This window comes from Athene cunicularia (assembly GCF_003259725.1).
Source record: "Athene cunicularia isolate RWA chromosome 4 unlocalized genomic scaffold, athCun1 chr4_part3, whole genome shotgun sequence".
In the NCBI taxonomy this organism is placed as follows: Eukaryota; Metazoa; Chordata; class Aves; order Strigiformes; family Strigidae; genus Athene; species Athene cunicularia.
In genome coordinates, this window is record NW_020799100.1 from 17,395,945 (window position 1) to 17,421,262 (window position 25,318).

Consider the following 25,318-nt stretch of genomic DNA (forward strand, 5'->3'; position numbering starts at 1 on the left):
AATAAAAAATGTTTCGTTTACTGATCATTTAAAAAAAAAAAAAAAAAAAAAAAAGCAGCCAAACCTTATTTCTAATTTTGATTCAGTTTCTCTGTAATTGTCAGCTCCAAGAGAAGAATAAATACACCTTCCCCCCCCCACATCCCTCTGGGCTTGATTCTAAGTTGTGTTCCATTTGCAAAGGCAAGTCATGCTGAAGTGGTTTACTTATTTCTTGTGATATGCCTAGAATACAATGAGGTTACCAAGAGATACTTAAGCACAAAATCAAAGTAGTAAACATAGACAGAGGTGACACATGTACCAGAAAAAAATCTAGTGAAAAGCTCACTTCAAAGGTTTAAACATTTTACCTAATCTTAGGATAAAAAAAGAAGAGTCTGAGAAAGAAGCAATAAAGTCAGGAGGGGACCATGAAGAACAAGGTTTCCAACTGTAAGAGATAGAGGGGTAAACTGATGCAAACTTTAGTTCGTTGTTGGCTCTAATTATGTTTCTTGTAAAGATGGTTAGAGAAACCTGGGGATAAAATGTGAGTAGATACAGAGTAATAAATAAAATAACAAACTGTTTCTTCTATCTGCATCTCTAGGTTGATTCACTACAGTACAGCTCAGTGAACCCAAGTGGCTCACAAGGAATATTTGGTCAGAAGATTTGTCAGAGGTGCTATTCAGTTTTTTGGCTATTTACAATCACTATAGGCAGTTTTAATGGTGTCACTTAGACTGTGAATTCCTAACTACAAAGTACTTTTTTTTTCTGCTCCTAATATCACAGAAGAGCCAAAAAAATACTTATTCTCACTCCCACAAATTTAGACAGATGTTGATAAAAACTAAGTACAAAAGATTAATTTGGTGCTTGACTGGAAACTTTGTATCTAGACACTTTTAAAGAAATAAACCAATGAACAACAATATTTCCACTAATAAGTCAATACCTGCAGTAATTGTGTATTGCTGGGAAAAGTATCGAAGGCGTTCCAAGGGCAATCAATATGTCTCACAAAGAAACTGAGAAAGGTCAGTTACTGTATCAGCCCACACTGTCTACTTATAATTTCTTTTCCTCCTGTTGTTTAGGAATAACAAAATAACTTATTTATATGGAAAATTTTGTTGGAAAATAACTCAAAGAGAAAACACTGGACCCAAAGGAATATCACTGTGCTGCTGATACATTTTGATCAGAAGAATGAAAGATGAAAAAACAACACCGACTGTTCCAGAAGTTCTCATATACTCTACACCTTGCCATTAAGCCTAAGAATTTCTGAATGCTTAGACTACGTGGAAATGCATTTATTAAATACCATTTCTGTCTAACATTCAAAAAGCAAGCAATTAGAAAAGATGATGAATGCATATAGTTTTTTATTTCAAGTAATCAAAAGGGCATTATTTTCCAATTGATATATGCACTTCCTCTAATGATCATCAGAAGTCTTTAACATGAGTTTTCAGAAAACTAGCTGTTTTCTTAACATTAAAATAGCTTGATAAGAGCATCATGAGAGAAACACCTATCAAGCTACAAACACATATACATACACATACAAATACACACAATTTTCTTTGTGACTTGGGAATGTGCCATTCAGAATACATTTCTGACTTAATTCTTTTAGATTCATCTTTAAAGACATTCACATATATTCCATCTTTTTCGAATTTATGCAATTTATCTAGTGTTTCTATAGCTTAAATATTCTTTAATTGTAAACGAACGAAAGAAAAGTTGTCATTACAATCAACTTAGTCAATACTCTCACTCTTACACTGAGGGATCACATGCAGATTCACAGGTTAAGCAAAGGAAATACAACAGCTGTTGCACGAAGGTAATAGACAAGTGAAGATTTTCTGAGGGGCTATGTTGAATTTTAAGTGCTCACAAAAGCCAATTATCTTGAGCTATATACACTGTAGTTTCAATTAAAACACAACATATACATAAAGCATTTATAATTTATAACTGACCTTCAAGGGAAGCCTTCTCAGAGCACAAGAATCACCTGTCCTGCCATGCAGGAGGCTGAGGAGGTGGGGCAGGGGCCAGCTTGGCTGAACAAGGAACTCCTGACAGAGCTCTGACACTAAACAGAAATACAAAAGAAGGGAAAGGACAGCTATGCTATCCAGGGGGAATACTGCCCAGGGAGGGGACTAAATAAGAAAGTCAAAGCTCAGATAGAGATACAGCTGGCAAGGGATGTGAAAAGCAGTAAGAGAGGCTTTTACAGCTACCAGGGCAGGTCTGCTGCTGAACACAGCATGGAACCTAACATCAAAGAAGAGGCTGAGGTAATCTGGGCTACCTTCATCTCAACCTTTGCCGTCACTGTCTCACGGGTAGTTTGGGCAACTCCCCGACGGCATTGCAAGGCCTGTATTTGATCAAAAAGTTGTGGGACTAAAGGGAAACCTCTAGTGCCTGGAAAAAGCAAATAACATGCTCATCTTCGAAAGAGTGAGGAAAGCTTGGTGAACTACACACCGAACATCACTTCTGTTTTCAGGAAGGTCACAGAGCAACTCCCTTTGGAAGCTATTTCCAGGCATGTAAGAGACAAGAATGTGACCAAAACCAGCCACACTGGACTTACCAAGAGGAAACTGCCTTGAGCAACCTGAGTGCCTTCCCTAATGAGATGACTGGCTCTGTGAATGAGGGGAAGGCAATGGATTCAGCAAAACCAATACAGTCTCCCACATAAATTCTTTGGGTTTAGTAAAGCCAACACAGTCTCCCACAGTCATGGTATCTTCATTCATACAGATACTCAAAACTCAGCTGGACAAGGTCTCACACAGCTTGAACTAACTCCTACACTAGCCCTGCCTTGAGTATTCAAACTCAGTGACCCTCTTAGCGTGCGTCTCCAACCTAAATTACCTTATGATTCTATGGTTTGTCTTGTGATCACAAATGTTCACACGAGAAAAGTTTGCAACAAACATAGAAGCAGAGATCTGAAGAACGTCTGAACTTCTAAGTTAAAATCGCTAGCAGGAGAAGAAACAAGCTTTATCAATACACAGGCATTAGCAATAATGGAGGAGAATGACAACAGGAAGAAGCAATTCATCAATATTTCAAAAATATCTGGAATTATGCTTCAGTCATTTCTCAAAATACTAAAAAAAAGTTAATGGGATCACTTAGAGAAAGCATGAATACATTACAACAGCCTGAACCAGACAAATTTAATAAACATGCATGCTCTAGGAAGTATCTGTAGGTGCTGTACACCTCAGGCTTTTCTGATTGCTCCTGAATTCTTACATCAGTAGTTATGATTTTATTTTTTTTTTTAACAGTAAATTCCACTAATTAAAGAATTTCAGCATCTTTTTCCTTTTGGGAAAGTCATCACAAACACCAAAAAACTGCAAAAAACATTGCTTTTTAGTAATTTTTTCCTTATAGAAAAAATTACTGTACTGTGAACTTTTAATGCTTGCCCTGGGCCTTCCTCAAGTGTCTGGAAAAAAAAAAATTAAACCCCTAAACAACTTTATGCCACTAAAGTCTAAAAGGTTCTGCTCTAGTGGATAAAAAAAGTCAAGAAATTCTCAAAAGACCTAATTACAATTACTACTACTACTACTGTATATATCTGAACAACTGAATTGACTGAAGCACAAATGTGCTAAGAAAGTGTCTCCTTAAGTTACACAAGCCTCAGATTTCACTTTTTCAATATTGAAGCATTAGTATTTAAATTACTATGCATCATACATATGGTCCAAGTTAATTTCCTTACTAAGTAACTCTTTTTAAAAAGAAGCTTAAAAGATAAAAGGGCAGGTAAAAGTTTTAAAGACCATAGCATCACATGAATATAATGAACTATTTAAACCAACATGTAGTATTAGAACAGTATCCTAGCAAATTATTTTGTCTATTTTCTAAAATTAGAAAGCAAAGCAAGTAATTAGCCTTACTATTCTGGAAACTCAGAAAAACTGTTTCGTAGTATGTCTTTTCTATTTGGAAATTTAATATTCCAAACCCGAACACAGAACTTGACAGTTCTGTCTTGATAAACTGGATTAATTTACAGAGGTTTAGACTTTGCGATAATTTATCACCCTAGAAATGCATTTTATTGCAGTTTGGTATTATTAGGTAAAACATAAATATTATATGAATATCATAGGAACTGACCATACAAAGGAATGTCAAAACTCCAGAAGCAGGAAAGTCCCCAGTCCCTGAAGGATGAGGAGGGCTGTGCCCTTTGATGGGAGAAGCAACTGAACTTTGTATCTGTAATGATTTTCCCTTAACACAGAAGGTATACTTTATGTCAGTTAGGTAATAAGACAACTGTGTCTTGCAACGCATTGGATTGTGAAGTGTATTTACACCACAAGATGAAGGGTTCTGATGAGATATCATCAGAACATGACAACCTCATACCAAGGATTTTAATAACGTGTATGGGAGGTTATTGTGATGCTCAGTAAACAAACAAGCGAGCACTAGTTCATGACTAACTACGCAGGGCCTATCAGAAGTTGGTCTTACTTTTGATTTGCCCGTAGCTACTCCTTGTATCAAAATTTTTAAAAGTCTGTTAAAACTTATTTAAATAAAAGATGGATTACATATGAAAAAAACATAGTAGTTGCAATCTGCTGAAAATACACAAAAACTACTTGCTCAAAAACAAATATAGCAGAAGTAAAGGATTCAACTGCAGAAGCTGTTTTAGCTGTGCCAAACACTTTCACAATGGTCTCTTCCCCTCCTATTAAATAATAACAATAATAATAATAAAATCAAGGCAAGTCTGCTATCTGCTTTGAGTACTGTCTGGTACTTGGAAGAACACAGGTATCTCTGCATTCACCCATGGAAAGCAATGAAAGTGAAGGAGATTCTAGCAAATAAAATCCAGATAATATTTCTCACTATAAATGATTAGGGTAGTTTATACAATTCACACCACTGTACCATATCCATAGAGGAGTAGTCACAGAAGATGCAAACAGATGCCTATAGCATTAACCAGAGGATTAGCTGTAAATATTAACTAACAGTAGTTTGCACAAGCAATCTCAATACCTTCATTACTCTGATTGCTATAGCTGTTTCAGTGCTTAACAATAAAGTTAGAACTGTCCTAATCTCTGACAGCTTACTAAACCAGTGAGAATGGGGTATCTGGAGCTTTGGTATAAATACAAATGAAATTAATTCACACTGAAGAAAGACTTATTCTCAATTCAAATTAAAATTCTTCTGTGACTAAATACACTACCTGAACAGCCTAGATTTGGAAGCATGTGAATAAAATGTTTCACTGGATTTTCTTATAACAGAACCTCATTTAAATGAGGTACATCAGCAAATATAGGGGTGGGGGGGAAGTTAGCACAATTTAGGCCAAATAAGCATCACCCATTAATTACAAGCTTTAGAGATGCACTGAAACTTAAAACTAGCAGGCTATTCTCACAAATACTTTTTATGAAATTCAACCCAGTTGTTTACTTTGGATTTTTGGGTGTTTTTTTGTTTGGTTGCGTTTTTTTTTAAAAGCAACCGTCTCCCCTGCCAACCTCCAGGATATTTGTATAGTATAGGCTTGCATTACAAGGCTTCTACTGAGCCCTAAACCACTGCTAACATAAAATGCAAATGCAGTCCTAGAAAGCTGTTTTGCAGGAAAATGAAGGTCCTCATGGGCATCTGGCTGAATGCGAGGCAGCAGCGTGGTGTTGCAGCAGAGCAGGCGGAATGCACACTGGGCTCTGCAAATGTAATAAACAGGTTAAAGGAAGCGATTTTTCTACTCTGCTGGTACTTCTAAAACCACACCTGGAGTTCTGCATCCAGGTTGGGCTTTCCAATGTAAGACACTGGAGTGAGTCCAGCTGGTGATACCCAGACGATAAGGAGGCTTGAGCATGTGACAAGCAGAAGAGGAGAGAAATGCGTTTGCTCAGCTGTAAGAAGAGAAAGCTCTGCAAAGAGCTAACTGCTGCCTGCTGCCTGCAATGTCATGGGAGGGTGTAGCGAAGACGGAGCTACATTTTTCTTAGAGGTGCACAGTGGGAGAACAAGAGGTGATGACAACTGTTATGACATGGGAAATGTTATTCAGTTATTTATTTTCCCACTGTAAGTAAGATCAAACACCGGAAAATGGACTCAGAGAGGTTGAACAAGATCCTGTGCAACGTGCTCTAACTTGATCTTGCTTTGAGCAGAAAATTAAACTACAGAATGTCTGGAAGTGCACCCAACATAACTCCATGAACTTAGACATGGATAGCCAGCAACATAGATAATGTAGAGAAAGTATAAAAATAAAAACTTTACAACTTAAACCAGATTCTGGCTTTGCAGAGAGTGGGACCTGGATCATCAGAAGATGCGTTGCATGTTCATATGTTTAAAATTTTGATACCACAAGTGTTGTGGCAATTTCTTCATAGCCAGTGTTTATAATACAAGATGTTTATTCAGTTGTCCCTTTGCTTGTTAAGTTATCAAAATAATGGACATGGGTAAAGCATTCTCTATTATAAACATAAATCATATATAGCCATTATATTAAAGGCTAAAGTGTTACCAAAATCACAAGTGTTAACGAAATCATTACTGTATCATTAATACTACATCATGTAGTCCAAAGTCCACAACTCTAAGGAAAGTCAATTGTCAAATGATCATCACTATCACTTTTTAAAGTCTTATGTACAGCTTTTTGCTGTGAAATAAAGATCTTTTACACATGATTCAGTAGCACCCCTGGCCCTGAATTCAGCACTTTACTCTTACAGAATTACTTACAGAAACTCATTCTAAACCTGAAACAATGACAATTTAATCTGTTCCTGGAACTGTGATGTACACGCTGCAGTTTCTTTGCTGCTTTTGGTTCATTTGGAAAGGCCACAAAAATATTCCAGCCTTGTTATTATGAGATTTACTGCACTAAGAGAAAACCTGAAATACCACTTTTCCCCCTCCCCACTGTTACTCCGTCACTCCAAAGTGATACATGAATCTCTTACAAATATTCTCCCTGGAAATTTAATTATAACCATTGAAGAGCAACACACCATCAGCCAGATCTTCAGGAAGTCAAAAAGAAAACAAAAGTAAGCAATTGAAAGTATTTTGATTCTAATACGCCTTCTAGAAAACAATTGTCCTCTATCTCCTATGACCTTCATAACAGTTTAAATACATATTTGAGGACAGATTTTCATCACAGTATTTGGACATTGCTAGTCTGAAGTCTGTTTCAAGTAGTTACAATAAAGTGGATTTCCAAATTTATTGAAAACATAAGTCTTGAATTTATGAAAAAGTCAACACACAAATATCTCATGGCAACTATTCCTGTTCTTGACAAGTCTTCATGCAGATGTGTTAGCATACTCAATAGTGATAAAAGAAACTGTGATTTGCTTATTAAAAAAAAGAACAATTTCAACAACTTTAAAATGAATAATTAAATATATTGTAGCAAAAATTTTCTAATGAAGTAAACTCAGCATGAAAATAATGTTTTAAAGAAGTTAATTCTCCATCACACTGAAACTGAAAGTCCTTATGATTACATGATAAATTAAGCCAGCTACTGGCAAAAGACAGGTCGGTGAGCCACAGCTGTATGGTAAATGGTGGTATTTCCAGGAGATGTTAATATTCTCTGGAGACACAATGTGACATTCTAGGCATCTGTTTTGCCTGTACACTTCCTATGGTGCATCTAATTATGGTTCCCAGACAGCCACTAGGAAAGATGACATTAAACCTGTTAAAAACCTGAGCTGTTTAAAATGAAATTCTTAAATTCCTTCATAAAATGCCATACCCTGACACTGACGACAGTGGATGACTGGAAATAGTAATATAAGCACCTAAGTGAACTTTGCGAGTTTTGCCAGGGATACAGAGCTCACCTTGAAAGTCTCAGCCTTAGCATCACAGCATCAAGGCACCAGCCAGATTCTAGCACAATATGAACACAGACATCCATTCAGGTCTTCATTTCAACATGTTTTTCAGTATCATGTGTTTGTTGTGCGTCAATCAATAGAGGAAAACGAGGAACAATATTTTATAAATATGCATATATCTCAACCACATTTATAGTTGAGTTGGCAAGTTACAAACTGGAGGTTGACAGCTATCAGTGACCAAAATCCAATTTCCTGCCACAGAACTAAATGTAAACTGTAATATAAGATATAGAGAAAAGAAGAAAGAAATCAAATTGGGAAAAAGAAGAAATAAGAATATGTACAATGCTTTGCGGACATTACTCACCAAAAATAGAGTTCTGAAGTTGCTCAGATCACCAAAGAATTCTTCTATGCTTACTGCTTTGGGATCAAAGGTAAAGTATTCTCCCAAATTTTCATACAACTTAGTCATGTTGTTGTGCATGTTGGACAGTTTTTCATATTGCTCTCGGGCACTCTCAGCAAAGCTGTAAGGTTTTGTTAAGGAAAAGGATTCAAATATAATCCAATCTAACAGTAAAAAACAAACAAAGAGAACTCAGTACAAAGGTTACAACTGGCAAATTTGCTCGTGCTATCCTGCTTTCAAACATGACATTTTTATATATTAATGTTACATGTCTGCAAGTTCACACCAACACGGTGGCACACTTTTCCATTAAATGATCTCTTTCCAAAGGTGAAGATTTGCCATTAATAGACTATACTACTGACTTTATAAAAGTTCCAAATATCTTGGCCATTTTTCTTCTAATAAATGATTAATTTTGTATAATACATTCTATGAAAATACATAATGAAAATCAGTTTGCTGTGAGAATCTGACTATAATACCCTGCTATGTTCAAGTGATATGATGTCATGTCTTCATATTATGTACATACATTTTATATGTAATATTTGAACTATGCATAACTACCAATGACAAAATTATACAGTATGATGTCTACTTTTCTTTGCCTTTACTACAGACGTGTCTTCTTTGTGGATTCCTTAATGCCTAGCCACATAGCTCAGCTCATGCCTCAGGCATCCTGTACTGGGTACACTCATTTAGGGTGTTCTCTTAACTGTGTAATGACAGATCTTATCAAAATGGAATATCCACCCACATGCCCCAGTTAACTGACAAACAGTATTGAAAAATTATTACTAAGAAAAACACCATGGAACAACAGAAGTATTTTTTTCCATTAGGAAGTCTAGAAATGAAACAGATTGACTTCCATCCCAGCAGTCTTCATTAAAAGGATTAAGCCAGACACTTAAATAGGAAAAAAGTAGCATTTTTTTTCTCCCCCTACATGAGAAAAATATTTTTAGAACAATTCATTTGCAAATGCAGGAAAGGTGCAAGCTACTAAGGGAAATACTACTTTGCTTTGAAGCAAGTAAGCATCAGTCTGCTGTTTTCCTCTGCTGTGGTTGTTTATATCCATGAAAATACAAAGTCACAAATCACTGTTAAAAAACAGCTAGTACACAATTAAACTAGTTCTGCTGATACTGAATTGTAGCTGATGCAAGTGTTATGCTGTACATATCAAAAACCAAGAACAAAAGACACAAGTTATTCCCTGAACTACAAAAATCATGCAGCCTGGCTCCCTGTAGCTTTTACTTGTAATGTCTATTCCAGGCAGATTCTTATTCTTAATACAGCAGAGCTCATGCTTCAACCTTTCCCCATACTTCAGACTCTAATTTGAGACTCTGCCTAGTATCATATTGCTAATTACTCAATATTTTGAGATCCCCATGTCTCTGAAAATAGCAAACCTGGAAATTAAGTAGGGGAGAGATATACAGAGAAATCTTATAGACCATTTATTTTTGCGATGAGACTAAACCCACAAATGATTCTTCAGAAAACAACAAATTGCAGAATAAAGAAAGGAAATAAAGGTGGATATTCTATTCATAACATTTCGGTAGTGTTTGGATACTGTTGAGTACTTAGAAAGCTGTTGTTCCACAAGCTACACGAAAGCATACCAAAGCTGGAAATATCTTCCATTGGAAGGAGGTCAAAAACTTTACGTAATGCAAATTTTCCTCCTAAGAAACTTACTCTGTAAGTAATCCCCTCTTCTTCATTACAGCCTCAGAAGCATAAAAATAAAGTTATATTCTTTCATTAGCTTATAATGTTAATTTAGAACGGCAAAAAGTAGAAATCAATATGATGGTTCTTAATATATAAATATCAAGATTTTGAAACAGTAATATCTACCTACATGGTTTCATAGGAGTGCACAGTTACAATACCTATATTTTCAGTTAATTGAAATGAGGATTAACCAGCTTGGTTAGAATTTCAAGCTTGGAGTGTTGAACCACTCATCTTAATACAAGACAAACTTAGCATAGTTCAGTCTTCAATGACATTAAACTGTATAAAAGGAAATGAAAGTTTAATGGCAAGAATACATTAAATAGGTAATAACGGCATAATACTGAATAATTGAGCACAGTCTAAGAATTTTAGAAAAACATGAATTGCCTTAGAGTCAGCAGATTACTGTCTTAAAAAGCTCAACAAAAATACTAGGAAAAAGAAATGTCAAGGTATATGATTATACAAATTGTATCTGTGGTTCCTTTAAAAACAAGCTTATATAATATAAAACCCAATTAATATACTACAAATGACTGAAAATTTTGAAAAACCCTTCGAACATTACAGATTTGAAATTAATTCTTTGAGACAAAGCTCCCAGAGTCAAATTCTCCATTCAGGTTGCACATTCAACATGAGAAATAACAACAGTAAGCAATAAAAATTAAAAAAACCCAGTAGTGTCACTGAAACGAGAAGATATTTCCAAGTAACACTGTAGAAACATATACTGTAATTTCAACATTTGTACTTAAGTAGCATTAACAGCTAGCTTGTAAGACAAAAGAGTGTTGGTAAGATGGAGGAATATGATGAGCAAAGGGAAAAAAAGAGTATTTTCACTATATTCAACTTTGAAGAAAACAAGTTAGTTCTGTGGAGACAAGTTTCTAGTCATATAGTCATATTCATAGTCACATTAACAAAGCTACTTTGTCACACTGTATATACTTGATACGATCCTCAGAAAATATTAGTAACTTGAAACATCACCTTGAAATGTTCTGCTTCAAGTCATTGCAAAGACTTAGTCAACACAGTAATTCCAGAGGAGCAAAGCCATACTTGCCGACACTAGTTCATGACAAAACATTGAAAAAAACCTAAGCTAAACTCTGCATAATAGACATACTTCATTCCAAGTTGTCATTAATATAAAGCTTTAATGAGTGCTCATTTTAAAACTATAAGCAAGGTTTCATTCTTACTATTCTGAACCAAAACAAAAATCACTGAACTATCAAGTGTAAAGATGCTTATTCAACTACAAGAAATCACTTTATTCACAAGCTTGTTTTTCTACATACACTTTTAGTTCCTTTCATAACCATAGGAAAATTCTAACCTGACTTCACTGCGAACACTATTATTTGAAAAATTAAGAAAACAACAACCAAGAAACTAACCAAACCCCAAACACATCCCCCTCCCCCAAAATCAACCCACGTAAAATCATTTTTCCATCTTCAGTACCATACCTGTCTCCCCAAGTTCCACATAAACCAAGAAAAATGGGTTTGTACATCTGAATATACAGAGTTGTTGCTTTACTACTAATAATCCACCACTGCAATAACAGAACCATATCTAAGCACCATCTAGACAACTCTGTACATAAAATCCTTACTGAAGTTTTTAAATACTTATTTTACCAGTTACTAGGTAAATGAAAGTTTATTCCTTTTAATCTATTTCCTTTTTTCTTTTTAATACTAATGCAGAAGGCAACTACACAAAACTACTCTGAGATTTTCTAAGTGACAACTTTGAATTTCTGAAGAAGTGTTATTTCAGTTAAACATTTACAGGTGTCTTCTGAAAGTGCTATCTTATTTCATGGGTTTTACATCACCCTGAAATTAATAAATAAATTAAGCATTGTTCATTTAGCAATATATGTTAGCATATATAAGTTTGCAATATATGTTTTACCATGAAACCCAGTAAAATCCTCTGCATGCCATGTTTCTAAAGAACTCTAAAGAAAATTAAAATGCAAACAAGTAACAAAAGAAAGCTTCATGTCTTTCATATTACAAAGATACAGGTAAATGCAGAGAGTTGACCTCCATTATCCCTATTGCTTTATTAGCTTTTGCTGCAAAATTTCAGGTATCTACTAATTCTACTTTTCCCTGTTCTCTTCTTACTGTTAAAAGATTAGAAAGGAATCTGGGAAACCTCCACACTTCCTCCCCCCTCCTTTTTTTTTTCATTTCTTTCTTTCAAGGATTTTTTTTTTAATGTCTTTGTATTACAGCTGCCAACTAAACCTTCCCTCCAGTTCTGTGGTTTGCTTGACAATGACCAGCACCAGAAAGGTAAAAATAATAGATACCTAGATGAGCAGGATTTCTGGAGTGAGAATATTAACTGTAGTATCAGTATTAGAACAGAGATAAATATTAGCACGGCTGTACAAAGCCAGCCGTAATGACTGAGAATTTCTTTAAGTAAATCAATAACTTTTTACACTTTGAAATATGATTGGGTAACTACAGTTGGCTGGCATTTCAGTGCAATGCCTGAATTAATTCACTTAATTAAGCGAGCAATGGATACAAATATTGCCATGACACTATACTACCATATTATGTCAGAAATAAAGAAGTACTAATTACCATCAGTAAAGAATTGAATTCTTTATGTCCATATTATGACCACTACCATGGTATACTTCCAGGCTCTCTAACAGTCCCTTCCATGTAAACAGATCAGAAAAAAGGATCAGAGAAATTAAGATAAAAAAATCAGCTAGAGAGAAAGTCATCACTTCTACCACAATGTCTGCTATAAATTTCACATCATTGTATCAATAACTTGAATAACAGTTAATAAAGCACCTGAACACACAAAAAACTCACTTGCCCAAAGGCAGCACCTACTACTGTCAGCATTTACAAGAAAATGAAAGCCAACACTGACAGCTTGGCATTCATTAACAATAAATATGCCACAGTAGAAAGAACATTGGTAATTTAACTATAATTGTAAAAAATGCACTGGTGTTCCAGCAGTTCAGGAGGCCCCTTCCCATGGCATACAGTCACAATAAAAATGGAATTTAAGAGATGTTCACCACAGGTTTGAAACAGTAAAGCAAACAGACCACAGAGTTGATGTCTTTGATACCTCCAGAACAAGAAAGAATGCACTGTAAACAAAAAGGAGAAACCTGCCAGAAACTTCTTAACACTTTTCAAAAGCATTTCAAAGGCTCACAGAAGTTTCTTGACATGTCCTTCCAGCTACTGGTTACAGGAAACTGAAAACAGGTGAAAGCAGCATTCCACTGGGAGATTTTTCCATGTTACACTTGATTCTCAAAAGCTTGTGTCAACACAAAAAAAAACCCAAACATTTAAGAAAGAGGCAGCTGGCATTATGCTACAGATGGATTAACGTCTAAATAGAGAGCAAAAACACAAGGACAAAAGAAAATAAAGGCCACCTGGGACTAGAGATGGAAGATGTTCTCATTTATAAAGGTACTCAACCTAAAGGGAAAGAATCAATGTATTTAGCATATTATAGAAATTAGCACTATAATGAGGAGGCAAAAAATCAGCCTGGGATTGTCTAGGAATGTGGAAAGCAAATGTCACATAAACCTTATTTATTTAAATATCTTATCTACTTAATTTGTTGTTACGTTCAGTTTTACTGAACGTATCTATGTTTCTTCTGCTACTATACACACTGATCCTAATATACACTGCAGACAGAACCTGTTCTCAAAAGACAGCACAGTATCATTAAATAAACAGAAATGTGGCTTCATTATAGATCTCCATATGATTTCCTTTAAACTTGTCTACATCAGTCTTTTTAGGTGCATCTGTAACTGTTTGATTCTACCATTAGATTTTATATGACACATTGTTTTTAGATAAAAATTATCATCACTAATAATGTATAATAGGCAAACTGGTAAATCACTCTTTCCAATGCAAAAAATTTTTTTAAATAATGTGGGTTTTTTAAATATACTGTGTTTTGTTTGTTAATTTTAAATTACAGATCGATAAATCTGAGCTGAGTGCAAAATATCCATGATCTATATCATTATGCAATGATAAAGCTCCAAGCCTTTATAATCCTAAACACTGCAAGACTGAAAATATGTCAATGTGTATTCTTTCATGCTTTACTAAATTTACAATTTGAAATAATTTATTATTCTGTTAGCTATTCCAAACTCTTGAGTACTCATTTACTGTTCTGAAAATTGACAATTTCCATCAGAATGTTCTGTGTCTCAGATAATACAGTTTAATTAAAACTGGCTTATTAAAATTTCCATGACAAATTATATGTTTGAATGTTTCTCTCCTGTCCTGAGCAGAACTATGGAACTAATATCAGCAGTACTTGATGCAGGAGGGAATGCAGTCACATATCATAACTCCATTATTATTTTGGAGATACAAATACACACTACAGATCTTTAAAGGGACAGATACAGCTGGAATATCTGGAACAACTAACATAGCAATAGTTGATGTTTTGATAAAAGTAGAACTTTGTTATCAATCCAGTGCAGAGTACACACATTATAATGGCATAAAACCAGTCTATTATCTTTAGTGTGTATTCTAGTTTGAAGAAATCAAAGTCAGTTTTACTTCTGTTAACTAACTGTCAGTCACCTCAATCTATAACATGTTACTGCAGACACTGTGGGAAAATTCATAAATGTGATGAAAAACTGCCTATTCAAAAAGCTTGAAAGTAAAATTGTTGGAGCCTGAAATGACATATTTGGGGGAGACTTAATTAGGCAGAAAGAATTATGTAAATAATCACACAACAGCTGATTTTTGTTTGTGTGCCTTTATGATGTACTAGATAAAGCATGTAAGAGTGGGATTAAAAAACATTCATGACACCACTCATCATCAATGCTGCATTTAACTAATACCTATGTGTGGATCACCAGATCTGCTTACAAATTAACCTTATTCATAAGTGGCACTTGACATCCTCAGCAGTAAGGAATCAGCAACAAAAAAAAAATCAAACTAAGTGTATGGTACAGCAGGCAAGAAACCAGAACAGAAAAGACAGCTTCCTCAGAGGGGTCTGCATTTATACCTAATGCAACTTAAATGGAAATTCATAAACCTAATGCATGTTTGGCCGTCTACATTTCTGAGCCTGAATCAAGTGTTGAGTACAGCCAAACTGAGCTTAAATGGGTGGCTAAGCTTAAATGGCACTTGAACAGGTTATCCAGAGAGGTTGTGGAATTCTGGAGATACTTAAAAGCCATCTGGACACAGTTCTGTAAGCCTGATCTAGATGATCCAACTTGGGCAGGGGAGTTGGACAAGATGACATCCAAAGGTCCCTTCCAACCTCAACCATTCTGTCATTCTGGGAAATCCAAATGAACATGACTTTGGTCACCCTGTTTATACATAATTTCAACTTCAAAATATACCATCTCAAACAATTTCTCTCTCTCTAAACTGGATATATAATGCAGCTTCATACCATTAACAAAATCCCAAATTTACAAATACATTTTACACACTGTACTTGACCCAAATATAGCTTTTCCCACTCCAAGCATGACAAAATTAAATCAGATTATGAGAACTGCTGAAGAGAAACATAAACCATTAAGAACAAACCAGCTGTCAGTATCCTTACTACAAAGTATAAACATCCAGTTTTAAAATTACCTTGCTGAATAGTTCATTATTTCAACAAATCAAATGGCCATTATTATTTAAAGTTGGCTTTCAATAAAATGGATTATTCTCATCATCATCATAATTTGATAAAATAAGCAAGTATAAAGCCCAAATAAATGAGGGTTTTTATCAGCACTGGGTTCCAATTAGCTTTTTATCCAGACTTAAGTCATCTCATTGTCTGACTTGACAAAAAAGAACCAAACCCATGCTTCATTGGCATGATCAACTGAAATTAAAACCGTAAGCAGACTGCTTGCTAATCCAGTTCCACACACTGTTCATAGAACAAAACACCTTTTCTGCCCCCCCTGTACACTTATCTACTATCAATATTTAAGAAATACAAAAATATTTGTGTTCTTGTTGAAGTGTAATTATTTCCAAACAACTACCTCTAAGTAGAAAATTTACTGAAAGTATTTCAACCACACAAACCACATTCTGTCACTTCCAAACTCTTGCACACCATTGTGGAACAGGATTCTGGATCAAGGAACTGCCAAAATAGGCTAAAAATATGTTTCATACAGCTAGAAGAGAAAGTTTGATTCAATAGTGTTATCATCTTTAATGAAGGATGTACCCGGGCTCTTAGTTTCTAATCTCCAAGCTCATTCATAATAGAGCATTCTTTGAATTGAACTGGAGAAACACAAACAGAAGTTATTAGCTGAAGACAGAAATTCAGCTTTAATAACAGTAAGTCATTTACACTGATAGCTTTATTTTCATCTGCTATCAGTATGTAAACAGATGCTAACAATTTTATCATTCACACTACATACATAATGTATCTCAATGACTACACAGAAGACAAGACTTCTGGAGCATACACAGATAATTATGAATCACAATTATATACCTAATCTTTTCCTCCCATTGAAAGCCTTTACACAAAAAAAAAAAAAAAAAAAAAAAGGCAGAAATCTTCATTACAATACACTTCATCTACTCAAATGAAATCCAAAGAAACCAGGACCCACAGAAGGAGTCCCATTTTTATCTGTTTACACAATATCATGTACTTCTGAAGAGCTTAAAGATTCACTAATAAAATACCCATAAAAAGCTCAGTGTGAGAATTTCTTTCTCATTACAAAGCAAATTACCTCATCATTCAGCATTTGTCAGAATAGCCCAGAAAAAAAAAAAAAAACAAACCAAAAAAAAACCACACACAGAAAAAAACCCACCAATAAACAACCCCAAAACACAAAACCAGCCAAACAAAAAACCATCCAACCACAGAAACAGTTGCTTCTCAGTTATTATACAGTACAGCTCTATTTCTCCCCTTGGCCTTCACTACATCAGTAGCTGAAGAAATCATTAACTGTCAGAATTATTTAATACATTGTGTACAGACACTATTTCAGTGTTTGTGTTCATGAAAATGAAGCACAGAAAGATCATAACCACCTGATAACAATGCTAACTGTGACCTCTTCCGTCTCCCTGAAGTGCAGAATCATGCTAAATTCATGCTAATTAAGATGAGGCTTTCTGACTTGTCCCTAAATGGCAATAAAACTTTAATCTTGATAAATGCCAGAAAAATCCATCAACGTTTACTTACTCCTACCTCTAAGCAATCATATCAATTCCTAATTTTCATGCATTCAAACTTCTCAATAATGAAAAGACTACTTCCATTGATTCTACATGCACCACTTTATGCACAAGAGAAAGCTTATGTCAACATAATTTCAATACTGCCTTTTTTATTTATGCTTCTGTTAATCTGAATGCAAAGACCAGTGCTCATTTCTCTGAAAGTCCCATAGGAACTATCAACACAAAAAACTGATAAACAAGGGTCTATTTTATTAAATATTCAGTCCAAGGAACAGAACTCCACAGGCTGTTTCTTAAATTGGTTTATATTGGAAAAGTCTGCTTGAAGACTTACATGCTGATTTAGGAATTTCCTGTGGTAGCATGAAGAAGAAAGCTTTAATAGGAAGAGCACTCGGCTCCTCAAACATAACACATAAAAAGAAGCATTTATAAAGCCACAGCCTAGAGAAGGGAAAACCTTGTCTATCTTAAATAAAAATACTTTTTTAAAAAAATTGAAAACCCCCAAAATTAAAGGCAGTCATTAACCTAAATTAATCTAAAACCAAGTTTTATTGTGAGAAAGACAATTGTTGTTTTTTTTTTTTTCCATATTTGTAACAGGAAAATAATCCTCAAAATCCATACTCTAATTTTTCACAGAAGACAGAAAGATCAAAACAATTTCTAAAAACTCTAGAACTCATGAATTCAAAACAAACCTTTCATCCTGTCAAAAACAAAGCTTTATTTCCACTGATGAAGTCACCAGAATTTTGAAACTGCTTTTGCAAAAACATGCTGAGAGGAACTGAATTTACTGACACTGTCTGACAGGTGAAAAACATCCTTTTAAGAGAATGGCAAAATGCCATTCATGAACGGAGAGGTGGACTATTTAGCTTCATTTGTTCTGAAATGGAAGTAGGCAGAACTGTTAAAAATAAAGGAAAAAAATTTATACCAGATAAAGAACAAAATAGACAGATATAAACTTCACACTCAGCCTATACTGGTTAAGTATTTCATGATCTTTCCTTGCAGATCTTATGCCTTTTTAGACCTACACTATGTACTTCAGCGTGACGATGGCATGAAGAGGGGGTAACTGATAGGAGTGCTAGAACAATGGATACTAGATGACAGGACAGAAGAAAGGCAAGAAGTCTTACAAAATTACAGAAGAATGTAAAGGATTCTCCAGTTTATTATTCCAGCTTGGTAATGGTTTATAGGTGATTTACCTATACGTGTACAAGATTCATAGATCTTTGCTTATATTTTTCAAACTCTAGGATCACATTTTTGCCTGCAATACCATACTAATAAGTCTGAGAATTAGTCACTCCCTATATACTTTATGCAGGGGCTTCTCCAGCACCTTTTGCAACAGAAATAGTTTAACTCAATTCTCATTTGTGGTATTTTTTAGTTTAGAAATAATTTGAAACAATATGATGAGTGGTATCTAATTTTTTTCAATCTGAAATCTCATTTTTTGTGGTGGCAAACAATTAATTATAATCACTATTCATGCATTAATTATAAAGCAACACAGAAGACATGACAGTGAAGGATATATCAACAGAAAATGTTGCAAGAGTAACGGATTTCTAGAATACCTTCCCTGGAGAACAATTAGATAAAAATCTGTTTAGGTGAGTAAAAATAAAAAAGAAAACAACTAAAATGCAGCTAGTACAAACAAAATGATTCTGCAAAATTTGTTTTGCATATTATATTCAAATTAATTGTGACTGTTTCAAATAACACAAAGCATTGACAAACCATGTTCTAACAACAATAAAAAAAATTAGTTGTCAATAGCTACTTCAGCGAAGCCACAGTAAGGTAGACACTCCTAGAAATATTATATTAGCTTTGGAACAGACAATGAGATGCCTTAAACAATAATTACAGCTTTTTGTGTCCTAAATCTTTCAGAGAAACTGCAACCACATTCACTTTCTCTTTGATCATGCAGTTTTTCCTCACTTCATCTGGATTTAATTAAGAGAGGTATGTTTGAGCTGCCAGTTGTACCCTGTTTTAAACAACCTTCAATCAGTAGATCTGATGGTTCTTCATCTAGATAAAGCTTTTTGGTGAAGTATAGAGAAGGAAAAGAGAACTGACTCCTTACATTTCTAGGTTTCCTTTAATGCAGCAATGTCAGAAGTCCTAATTTCTTTTTTTTTAGAAATCTGAAAAAATTCTGATCATATGTTTCAAGAGCCTAGATGTTCAAAACCAAGGAAGAAAAGGAATTACAAATAAAAGGAAAACAAATATTCTGGTCAGACAGAAAAATAAAGAGCATAATCACAGAGCAATCAGGGTCTGAAATGAACAGTTCCTATACTGAACACTTCCTATACTCTGATACACTGCTTTAAAAAAAAAAAAAGGAACACACTTTCTCAATTACATCCTTCCCCTCCAAAAAGGGTTTTTTGAATTTCTTTTTGGGGACTGGAGAAGGGGAGAGGGCAAAAAACTGTTCCATCAACAACAAAATTTTTGATAAAGCTATTTCTCATGACAGTTTGATTTTGATATCTAATGCTGCAGCTCCAGGGATTTATAGAGTGCACTCTCCCTTTAATTTGAGATTTTAAAATAAACATACAGCAATCAGACAATGGATCTCTAATGAATTATCATTCGAGTAGTGCATAGTTGTTTACAAAAATATCTTTCAGTGATGTGGACAACGTGGTTTAATATAAATTTAAGGATGTAAGCAGTTTCCCACAGGCAATTATTCACAATCAAGAAGCCTTTAGATTCCCATGTATTTAAGTAGATTTTTGTTCATAGAATTTTATTCTTTAGAAACTCCTAAACAAGCAGGCTTTGCCTCCTGCATAATTTTTCATGTGTCTATGAAGATGACTGTCAAAAATTTCCCTCAGTAGTTAGCCAATATATACTATAAAAATGCATTTCAGCAACATTTTTATACTCTTCTCCTTTCTTGTATAAAATCCTCGCTCAATTTTATTCAGTACTAGCTTTGAAGCACAATTCTAGATGCGCAATTCTTCAAGGTGCAGGACAGAATGGAGCTCCCTCATGTGGTAAATCTACATAATCTCGAGGATTAAATATACAAAAAAATCCAACACAAATCTATAGTCAAATGTCTGGACTTAAACAGATAACCTACAAAAGTCTGTACTATATAATTCACAGAATGCATGTTTTTCAATAAAGAAAAACTAGAAACATAAGCTATTTGAAGTTCTTAATTGCCACACAGCTACCCACTGCATATCATCCCACCTCCCCATTTGTTACACTCTCCAATTTCTTCCTTTATTCATACTATAGTGGAACCTTCAGTTGGTTTGCACACTCCTGGTCACAGGGTTTTCAGAATAGCTCACCACGAAAGAAGTCAATATAATTTTATGTCCACCCACATTAGGGCTTTCCTTCTTCAAGAAATGAAGATCTTCAGGTAGAAACATACTGTCAGAAAGAAAATTGATAGTCTGTTTTGTATAACACTAGTTTAATTTATCATTTCTCCTAGTTCCTGTATTTTTAATCATTAAGTTCTGCTCTGGTCTAAGGTACAGTTTTCATAAAAACAGTCCTAATAGGACTTTAATGATACTTCACCATGCTTTTGCTTGGTACCTGGCTTTGTTCCTTCTTTTACATTCCTCTATTTTAATATCTATATGTTTCTTGTTGAAAAAAGAACTCTACACAGGCCTGCATAATTGATCAGCAGATATTCTTTTATGAAGAAAGTATCATATAAACCAACAAAGAAAGATTACTAAATCATTGTTTCAGTGCTTGACCAGTTATGTGAAAATTGATTTGCTTTGAGACAAAATCAGCCTCACAGACTACAGACTGCCTTAAGGGCATAGACAAAGGAAGATGATAAGTAGCGATATGTTTAGTAAAGTACCAAAGCCAGGTACCAAGCAAAAGCACAGTGAAGTATCATTAAAAACTCCTGTTTGGACAAAAATAAACATGTGGAATCTTGCCAGATTAGACTTGACCAATTTCAAGTTTTCCAAATTCTGTTTCACTGATCCACACACAGACTATATCAAATAAAACATGAAATATCTGAACAGTTCCTCAGACTAACCACTCTTTCGATGCACAGTGCGCCAGAGGAAAATACAGAATTTCAGTATACCTTAAGGAAAATTTCATACTTTATTTTTTACTGATTAACCCCTGCCTCCCACACGTATTCCAGAAAGCTTCAGTGTGCCTCATTAAAGCTGAGAAAGAGACGTAGTAAACCAAAGACGGCTTTAGAGTTGCAACTGATAGCACAGCATGTTCACTCTGCCTCAAGATGAACCTGCTACTCCATATACCCTATAAGACACCCTTGTAACTCCACGCAGTCTGTTTATATTTACAGATTCAATGTAGAAGGTGGACTGACAGTTTCATCTACCACTATTGCTCACATACCTCTTAGTATCACATTTACTCAGAGGAAATAAAGCAGAGGGGATAAAAATCAAAGGTAAAACTATGCTCAAAACTCCATCATTCCTCAACCCTCTTTTGTCAAAGAAACAGCTTAAGGAAAACATACTTAATGTTGAACTGACTCTCAAGTAGGAAGAGTAGACTTGACCAAGTAGGAAAATACCAAAGGTTTTTTTTCTAGAAGGTTAAACTCATCTTCTATTGGCAAGTCTCTCTACTTCTACAAGAGTTGCAGCTTAGTAACCATGAATGTTCAAGGGACACTAGTAAATGAATGAAACTAGTTTCATTTAAAATGACTAATATGAAAACATGTATAGCAACTCTGAAATTATAAAGCATAATACTTCCTAGAACTCCCAATAGGGACTCTTAACAGTACCATGACAAACTGATTGATTTTTTCCACTTATTTAGGAAGAAATTTATTTGGGAAAACTACCAACAGCACCATTTACTGTATTAAATAACAAACCAAACCCAACTGCTCTCAGTCAAAACCAGAAAAGGAGACTCAATCTATTTGGATAGTAAAAAAATTTCACCTGCTTCATATTACAGCAAACACAATGGGAAAATATACTGCAGGTCTAAAATATTTGCACCCAGCAGAAACAGCATCTTTAACTTTTTAATTCAATGGTATCTGCTGACCTTTATGACAAATATTTAGTTATACAAAATGTGACACCAGTCATGCAAATATTTCATAGCAATTTTAGTGGGAAATAAATTATTTATTTTTTTTACAGGGTGAAAAATTAGCTAAGTGAAAGGATTAGTAAATGTCACAAGGCCATATTGACATTTCCCCGTGAAAATTAAATTGAATAGCAACAGTTATATCACGGCTGTCACTGAACAAGATGATATCCTAAAAAAATAAAATAACCCCTACAGCTTCTGGGATTGCGACTGTGAGTGTTGCTGTGCTGCTCAGGACTGAGGTCTTCAGAATGTTTCTCTCTTATTGTGCCTTCTAACTGCAATAGGTCCCGGATGTATTTCTGACCTGCTGATTAACTAATTTTTAAACCTGTACATATAAAAGGGCTAGTCTGCACCAGCAGGTCATTTTATATGGTGGGGAGACACAGTCTCCAAAGACTAAGTCAACAACTTAAGTAACATTCGAGCCCAACAACATCAAATAGTAGTCTTTTTTTTTCCCTAGCTTAATAATGCCAATTGAATAGACATAATTAAACACAGCACAAATTGTCTATAATCTTATTTTACATTTGGCAGGGTCAGTTCTTTGATAACCTCTCAGCATTTTGAACCCTATGAGCTTGAATAATTAGCAATCCAAAATTGGAAAAACAAAACACTTTATTCATTGATGCCCCAAATTTTCTAAAAAAGCCGCTAGTTTGAAAAAGAAAAGCAGATTATAGATGTGTACTAATTCTTCCTATCTTGTATCACAGTGCTTTCGGAAGTGGGATTTTCTGCCTGTGCTGATGAAATACGTCAAACCTTCAGATGTACTTCTAAGAATTACAAACACAATCAGTTTAATCAAGTGTGTCTTAGTTCCTTTAGCATACCCATTTAAATATGATGCCAATGTTCAGAAATAAAAGGTTTTCAAACATAACCTCCATAAAATGAAAAACTGTTAATTTCCTTTTCAAAACTATATTTCAGTGACTTTTTTTTAATTGCATTTGGTACAACACACAATAACGCAAATTTGTGACATAAGCATTTGGTGGCTGTCAGTCAAGCAACGAAGCAACTCAATGAAATTTCAAATCTGATACTGAAGACACAAATTTACCTTTCTTAGAGGTACATGAACTTAAAACAGAGCGTCCTGGATGCAAAATGTAATAGCACACCTACCACATTTTTTTTTTTCCCTTTGCTCATCATCAACTCAGTAAATATGAGTAAAAAAGCCCGAATATCTCATTAACAATTGACCCATGTGTGTAGTGGAGGTAAAAATGCCATTCCTAGTACTTAAATGTATATCCTACTGCAAAAAAGTTCCTTGCAACATGAATAATTTACATACTTGAAAATGCACTAGAATAACAGGTATCTAGACAACTTGAACAGTAGGAAAACTAACTTGGTCAAAAACAGGCCTACATATTAATCTGTACAATTGCAATTCTCAAGAGACACAAAAGAAGAAAATCCCACCTTAAGTATAAAATGAATTGCAAAGCTAAAGATGTATAGCATAATGGGACTTATATCTACTGCTTAAAGCATTTTCTGTTTAAAAAGTACTGAGCATATACTAAGAATGGTTTACAAAGAAGAAAAACACATGTGTACCTTTCAGGGAGTAGGTGGAAAGAAAAAATTTGCATTTTTTTTAACTTTTCCTGCCACTAATAAGAATATTTCTAAACATTGTCATTCAGACACAGTACCCCTTATCTCAAAATCTGCATTCTCAACCTTCATTCTGGCCATTTTCCATTCTTCTCTTACTATATTATCTAAGTCTTTCTCTAGTTGATTGCCTTCTCACTTCCCTTTCCATTATTTTACACATTTAACTAGAACAGAACAATGAAACAAAAGTGATTAGACAGGAAGCCCAACAAAAATCATAGCTTCAAAATTAATTGCATTCACATTCCTACTTGAGCAGCTGTCGTTAGCCTCTATGGGCTTGTAAGAATCGGAAGTCAAATAGTAAGTCAGCATAGAAATAGCCAACATAGAGGATGATTTTACAGTTTATCTAACATAGTATTTTTGGCTGTATTCTTCTCGGACAGAAAGTGAAAGGGAACCAGAGAGCTTTCAACTAAAGAGAATTATTTACCGATCACTATACTTGCAATATACAGCACATACTTGCATATGAAGGCGGCAACCATAACGTCTCTCTTTACCAGGAAGGTAAGACATTAGAAGGTCTTTTCTGCTCTCTTGAAACTTGTAAACCACAATAAAAAGATACTGAAACAAGACCAGATAGAGTTTAAACAGAGAATTCCATAAACCAAAGCTTGAACAGCAAATAAATACTTTGCTGTGCTGTACCTTCAAGTAGGTAGCACAAATTCTTTTTCTTCAACTTCCTATTTTAATTTAGAAAAAATAGGGGTTTTTCTTCTATGTTACTAATAGAAAGTGAAATTAATCAGAAGTTGATTTTTTAATCAATAATTTACCTCATACTTGAGTAATTACAAAAATTATATAGTCTTAAATAGTAATCAATACCAAATAAGACAAGTCTTATTAAATGCTGTAGTACCAGTACTACTACTAAACACTCATTAGAATTTGCTGACATTAAGCAAGATCCTAAAGTTTCAACAAATTTGTAATTGTTCCATGAGTGGTAACAGACCATAATGATGGTCTCAACTGATCCTCTTAAGAATCAAGTAAATCAAAGTTCAAGAGTTGAGTAAAGCTTCAAGTAGTCCATTTTTCCTCACTGGAAAAAAAAAAATTGATTTTAAAGTTGCATTGTTTCTAGCCTTTACTCACTT

General features: G+C 34.5%; 1 protein-coding gene across 1 annotated transcript in view; it reads right to left on the reverse strand.

Moving 5' to 3' along the window:
• The window catches only part of DIAPH2 (diaphanous related formin 2), a 179,276-nt gene that overhangs the window by 44,708 nt on the left and 109,250 nt on the right, over positions 1–25,318 (reverse strand). Inside the window, exon 26 of the mRNA XM_026848817.1 lies at positions 8,299–8,463. Coding sequence (XP_026704618.1) covers positions 8,299–8,463 — 165 coding nt within the window. The remainder of the gene's footprint in view (positions 1–8,298; positions 8,464–25,318) is intronic.